This window comes from Amblyomma mixtum, chromosome 6 (assembly GCF_055824585.1).
Source record: "Amblyomma mixtum isolate Tamu chromosome 6, ASM5582458v1, whole genome shotgun sequence".
Taxonomy (NCBI): domain Eukaryota; kingdom Metazoa; phylum Arthropoda; class Arachnida; order Ixodida; family Ixodidae; genus Amblyomma; species Amblyomma mixtum.
In genome coordinates, this window is record NC_143017.1 from 95,149,606 (window position 1) to 95,155,605 (window position 6,000).

Consider the following 6,000-nt stretch of genomic DNA (forward strand, 5'->3'; position numbering starts at 1 on the left):
ATGCGCTGCATTCAAGTTCTCGATTCACAGCATCCCCTGCACCACCATCTTCGATTCAGTTAGGTGCAGTCTTGGCGGTGCTGCGGCACACACAACCATGGAACCAGCTAGCAAAGAGGTGCAAGAAAGTTGTGCACATGCAGATGTGCAGATGACGCTACTGATGCACTTTTAGTGTGAAAGCACTCATACGCTCACCAACATCAACCAAGAATCTCGTCATCTTTGGATCTTCTGCCATTGCCTATCAACAGCGACACCTCGCTAGGTTAAAAATGAAATGAAATCAATATCCACGACTGGGAGTCGAACCCGCAGTGGTGCGTACAGGTCAGCATCGCAGGCCGCTGCGTGACAGCAGTGGGCTATTGCTGCAGCTGAACACGCTTCATACTAAACTGCAACACACTCTTGCACTGTCCATAGCCCATCGTCTTCTTCATCCACTCATACTACTACGAAACTAATATTTGCGCTTTTAGCTATGTGGCAGTAGTGACGGAGAGGTGTACGCTGCATGCGTTGACATGGACAACGATGTGCCAGGCACACGGCACTAAAACAATACCCGCAGGTGTTGACAACATCGCTGCAGAAACGTGGCACGTGAGCAAAAGCTGCCGGTGTACTTTAGGTAAATAAAGACTGACGATGATAATGTTGAAGACACTCATAAGTGGCTTCCTGGGTCAATGGAAACCCCAAATGTGCTTTCATGTACACCCCCCATCAAAAGTATACAGCCCAAGGGGTTTGCTTGTCAGGCGTGCTGTATGCCTCGTTATGCATCCTCAGCCACCACAACCTTTCCAAAGAGGAAAGGCTTCGCGCCCTCAATCCTCCCAAGCTTTGGACTACTAGATGTGCTTGGGAGCCCCGCTAAACAGCTTAGAAGCAAACCCCTTGGGCTGTACACTTTTGACGGGGGCTGTACATGACCCTTGCTTTCGCACTGTAATCGGTTTAACCAAGTTAAAACCCAGACACTTTATTTCAGTATTGGTGCCAAGGACCAGCAATGAATTGAATGCAGGTTATATCATCCATGTCCAATGGCGGTCACCTTCCCTACAGTCTGCTCGCTACCCTTAGATGGCACCTAGTGCTTCGGCAAGGCCTCCTAAAAAGAATCTTAAAAAGCTCTCCCATAGCAGTGTTAAGGCGAAGCTTCATGACCGATCAAAGTACTGAACGATACTGGCATTGATAGCAACGACTGCTTGGATCTCTTTTATCACAACCGGCACAACACTTAATAACCACACGTGCCAACTGTCAGTACTTTCAGTCTCATGCATGCATGAAATATTCCAGCAACCATCTGTCATTGAAACAGCCTTTTCGAGGTGACTGGTGATGTGTGCCTTACTGAAAGTACAGTGCTTAGTGCAGTAATTCTTTTACTAATACATATAAGTGTAGGACTGACAAGGAGGTCCCGATTTAGAGGCTTCGTGGCACAAAGTCTTTCCTTACCTCTCATATTCAAGCCCATGTTTTTGATCGACAGCAAGAAACAACCAAAGAAACACATTTGCGGCCATTTGTGTACGTGCAATGTCTTCTCATAAAGAGCTGAAAAAATTCATTACTCCAGTTTCAGATTTTGTTTTCATATCTTCCGCTAAAGAGCTCTTCTTTCTTTAACCTCTCCATGAAAGCCCTGACTGTTTGACTGCATCGAGAAATGAGCATTCATTCCACACTAATTGCACTTGAAAATGGTGCCCGTCTTGCAGTTCCAGGACATCGACTGTTCAGTTCTGTCATGAGCGGTAGTGACAGGTGCATAGAGGACAACCATTCGCCAACCTCTTTGTAATGGCGCCAAGACAGTCAGCATTAGCGCACGCATAAAAAGATAAGAGAAGCTGCATGCAACAGAAGAGCATCTAAATTTCAACCTTTGCCCTGATATGTACACAGCTGGACATGAAACTAGCACTTTCTTTTTTTGCAATGCATATGAACAGTGAATGTGCTTTCTGCGGCCTCCAGAGACATCTTCAGTGGCAGAACAGTAGTCACAAGGGCTAATATTTTTTTTTGGCTGGTCAGATGACTATTAGCTAGGAGTTTTTAGGTTTTTCATAACCTTTTCCGATATGAATAGCTACAAACATAGATGCTAAATTTTTATTACGCTAAATCTTGGGATCCCTAAACTGACTTTTGGTTTTTAATTTTTGCGTCGATCACCCAAATTTTGAAATGAGAATTGAAAGGGAATGATGCAGTAACTGTCCCACATATATCTCAGGGGACACCCAAACCGTGCCGCAAGGAAGGGATAAAGGGAATGAAAGAAGAAAGGAAGGAAAAGGTACCATAGTGGAGGGGTCCGGAATAATTTCGACCACTTGGGGATCTTTAACGTGCACTGGCATCGAACAGCACACGGGCACCTTTCGAGTTTCGCCTCCATCAAAATGAGGCCGTCGTGGTCGGGTTTGAACCCGGGTACTCCAGCTCAGCAGCAGAGTGCCCTAGACACTGAGCCACCGTGGCGTTCCCAATCGGAAGTTTTGTTTCTCAGAACATGCTGCGACTAGCATATTTTTTTCATTCTTCAGAAAGAGTTTCTGCAGCCATGTTTTAGTATCCTACAATAAACAAAACGTTTATATTTAAGGCACAATCAATTAAAAAAAAAACAACTTTCCTGCTGTAAGGCAAGTTAATGAACAAGCATTGGTGATCAGTTTGTTTGGTTTTCTTTTCCAGGGCTCCTGCATAAAATACCTCTTTAGCACAAACACTGCAATCTTGCAAATATGACCAGTGCTATTTGCCCAGTTCCCATACAACTGTATAACACATCGCTAAATACTCTCCACGGAGCATATTTTCCCCAGCTTTTGTTGTCACTACTTAAGAGGCCTGCAGTGATGTCCAGCTCCAGCAAATGGAGTTCTAGAACAGAATGCCTTAATCACGTTTTCTCCAAGGCAAGATAATAACGCTGAGAAACTTCACTTTACAAACTCGCTGGTCTAATAGAAGCAATCCAAATTCGAAGGAATACTGGCACCTTTATTTTTCTGTCATGTTTTAATCTTTGTAATGATGCTTTAGACATCTGACGTGGATCACCCCTTGGTATTCCCCTACAACAGCTATATAATTTATGATTGAATTTCTTCTCTAGCACTGCGCCCGCTTCAACAGCTGCACAATAACTGTGATGAGAAAAGTTTGTTTGGGTCACGTGAGGCATGAAAGAAACTGCTATGTAATCACTGATATGCTGTTTTAATTCTCTACAATGCTTAGACAAGCCTGCCTCAACAGCCAGAATGACAACAAAAGGTGTGGTGCTATGCTACTATGTTATGCTTCTAACTTGAATGGGCTGTCTGATTATGATCAATGAGAATGTACGAAGTCTCAACACTCTTACTTTTCAAAAGAGAAAAAAGATTACCACGACAACCGTTTTTGCTATAACTTAGCAGTCACAAAGTTATAACAATGCAAATACAACAGTCATTTTGTACTCCAAGGTGACAAAGCAATTACTAATAGATCATTTCTTAAGTTTTGGTACTGGCCCTGGACACAACATACTGGTCGCTCGCCGTAGTGGCTCGCTGGTTATGGAGCTAGGCTGCTGATCCGAAAGACGCGGGTTCAATCCCGGCCGAGGTGGTCGAATTTCGATGGAGGCGAAATTGTAGAGGCCCGTGTGCTGTGCGATGTCAGCGCATGGTAAAGAACCCCAGGTGGTCGAAATTTCTAGAGCCCTTCACTAAGGCGTCCCTCATAGCGTGAGTTGCTTTGGGAGGTTAAACCCCGATAAACTAACTAACATACTGGTCGCCCGTTTACATGGAGTAGGGGTATACCTAGCCGACCATTATACGAGATGTACGCACTGAACGCGTGGATGTGCTACGGCACATATTTTCTCGTTTCTTTAATAAAAGTCTTGCAATAAGAACTATAAATAAGATGTGTATTCAATCAGAAATAAAATTTAGAGTACAGTGAGCAGAGATTATTTTGGAAAACAGACAAATGCAGAAAATCAAGCCATGATTCCAATGCTATTTCATGTCAATTCTCTGGACTATTCATGGGTAACTGAACAATGCAGATGCTAGATTAAAAACTACCGGGAACATGTCTTAGTATATGTATGCACTCATCACTATGTTTAATGAACGCTTAATGAACGGAGCCAGTGATTAACAAGTAGCACATTGTTAACGGAGCAATAGCTGCAAAAAATTCTGACAATAATTTGGAACTAAAAATCTGCTCTCAGCAACCACACATAAACACACAAGTGACAATGCAAAAATAATTCAGAGGAGTAAGTGAACAATAATGTCAGGCCACGTAGCCCAAATCACTCTGCTGCCATATATATGTAAGCAATAATGCAGGCAGGTGCAGACTCAGCAGAGGGTGTTGCGAAACCAGGAAGGCGGTGGTGTGCTTTACTCCGTATTTACATCTTACACGACAGAACACCAAAGCTAATAGTGACGTATCTAATGTTAAGATGTTGCAAGCTCTCTAGGAGATCGATCACAATTCCATACCGCGCGTAGGCAGCATGATTCGGAGTGCGCACGCAAAAGGTGAAAAGAAATAAAATGTGCACAAAAGTAATTAACAAAGCTCAAAACAAAAGTGACTGCATTACCTTTTTATCCATGGCAAAAAAACTGCCTCGGCTCTACAAAGGAAGCAAAAGAAAAAATACACATAAGCGAAATTGGCAACCAAAGAATCGGGAGAAATAAACCACAAGAATGCACCAAAAGCAGAGCAAGAACGAAAGCATCAGGCAAAACGATAAATAAGCGGCACTTAATGACCAGTGATCGCACTTCCAGCACTCAGCCAAACAGCGGTAGAAACGAGGTTTTTGCAGCAGAAAAAAAAGAAAAGCGGTTCATGTCAATCCAACGGATTCGCAGAGCAACATTAACAGCAAGCGCACGCAAAGGCCCTTGAACGGGTCAGAATCTGCGATAGTTTGGCTTAAATTCAAGACGACACAGCCAAGGCTGCCAATGCGCCGCCGAAACCGCCGTGAACGGGAAAAATCGCTTCCGAAACTGGCGCGATGAAGCGCTTCGGTAAATTAAGCTTGGCCAGCCCGCGCAAATAAGACACTACGAAAAGTGAGAAGAGGCCATGAGATTCCTCGCCTTAACGTAAGTCACGCCGCACGAAGAAATCAACCCCGGTAAAAAGCGAGCGAATAAGGCTGGTCCGCCATCACCGACTGAGGGTACTGCCGGGATAGGCATTCCACCATATCACCAGAGCCGTAGGGAGAAGCTACGATGTTTACCGGTCGCTTTGACGGGCTTCCAAGACGTGCTGGTGCAAATATCACGACGACTGCAGAAGGCGAAGGGCTCGAGGAATGCTACGACACGACAGCGGGCGATTGTGTCATTTGAGCACGACGCAGCGCGCGAAATTAAAACATCTCCCCTCTGCCGCCCGCCTAGCCGCGTTTCCTGGGGAGCTTCGAAAGACAACGGACAATGCGCCCCGTGACCTGATCCCACCAAACGTAAACGAGCTGGTGTCAGGCCTAACACACGCTCGCTGCTCGAAACAACGCAAGGGCGTACCGAATAATTGACCGGGAAATTTTCTTCCGAATAAAAAAATCACGCAAACATTAGCGACCCAACTTACCCTATGTACGAGTCCTAGCACCAGTAATGACACAACAAATAAAAGAACGAACAACAAAAAAGTTAACTTTATACGTTCAAGAGCGCCGCCACGTGCCTGGTTTTGGCTCTTGAATTTTTTTATTAGCACTCATTTTCATGTTAGTAAGCAAAAAGGTTTGAAATAAATTAGTAACAACTTTTACTAAATTATTTTTTAACAAAACGCTAGAGAAAGAATTACTCGAAGCTGCGTTTGAACTGTACGCTAGCACCGCGTTTTTGCGTGCTGCTTGCAAACAACAATGGCGGCCATCTGGTTTTGTGGAAGAGCGTCAGAGCTATTTCACGGCTCCGC

The 6,000-nt window shown here is 44.4% G+C and overlaps 1 protein-coding gene across 2 annotated transcripts in view; it reads right to left on the reverse strand.

Moving 5' to 3' along the window:
- LOC149339753 (uncharacterized) overlaps window positions 1-5,747 on the reverse strand; it is a 32,415-nt gene extending 26,668 nt beyond the window's left edge. The window contains exons 1-2 of one of the 2 annotated variants that reach the window (XM_089548421.1): window positions 5,665-5,747; window positions 4,652-4,684 (exon numbers count right to left, since the gene is read on the reverse strand). In XM_089548421.1, coding sequence (XP_089404547.1) covers window positions 4,652-4,663 — 12 coding nt within the window. In that variant the 5' untranslated portion in view covers window positions 4,664-4,684; window positions 5,665-5,747. Of the gene's footprint in view, window positions 1-4,651; window positions 4,685-5,308; window positions 5,588-5,664 lie in introns of those variants that run through there. The other variant, XM_089548422.1, reaches the window with a different exon arrangement.
- Window positions 5,748-6,000: the final 253 nt, after the last annotated feature.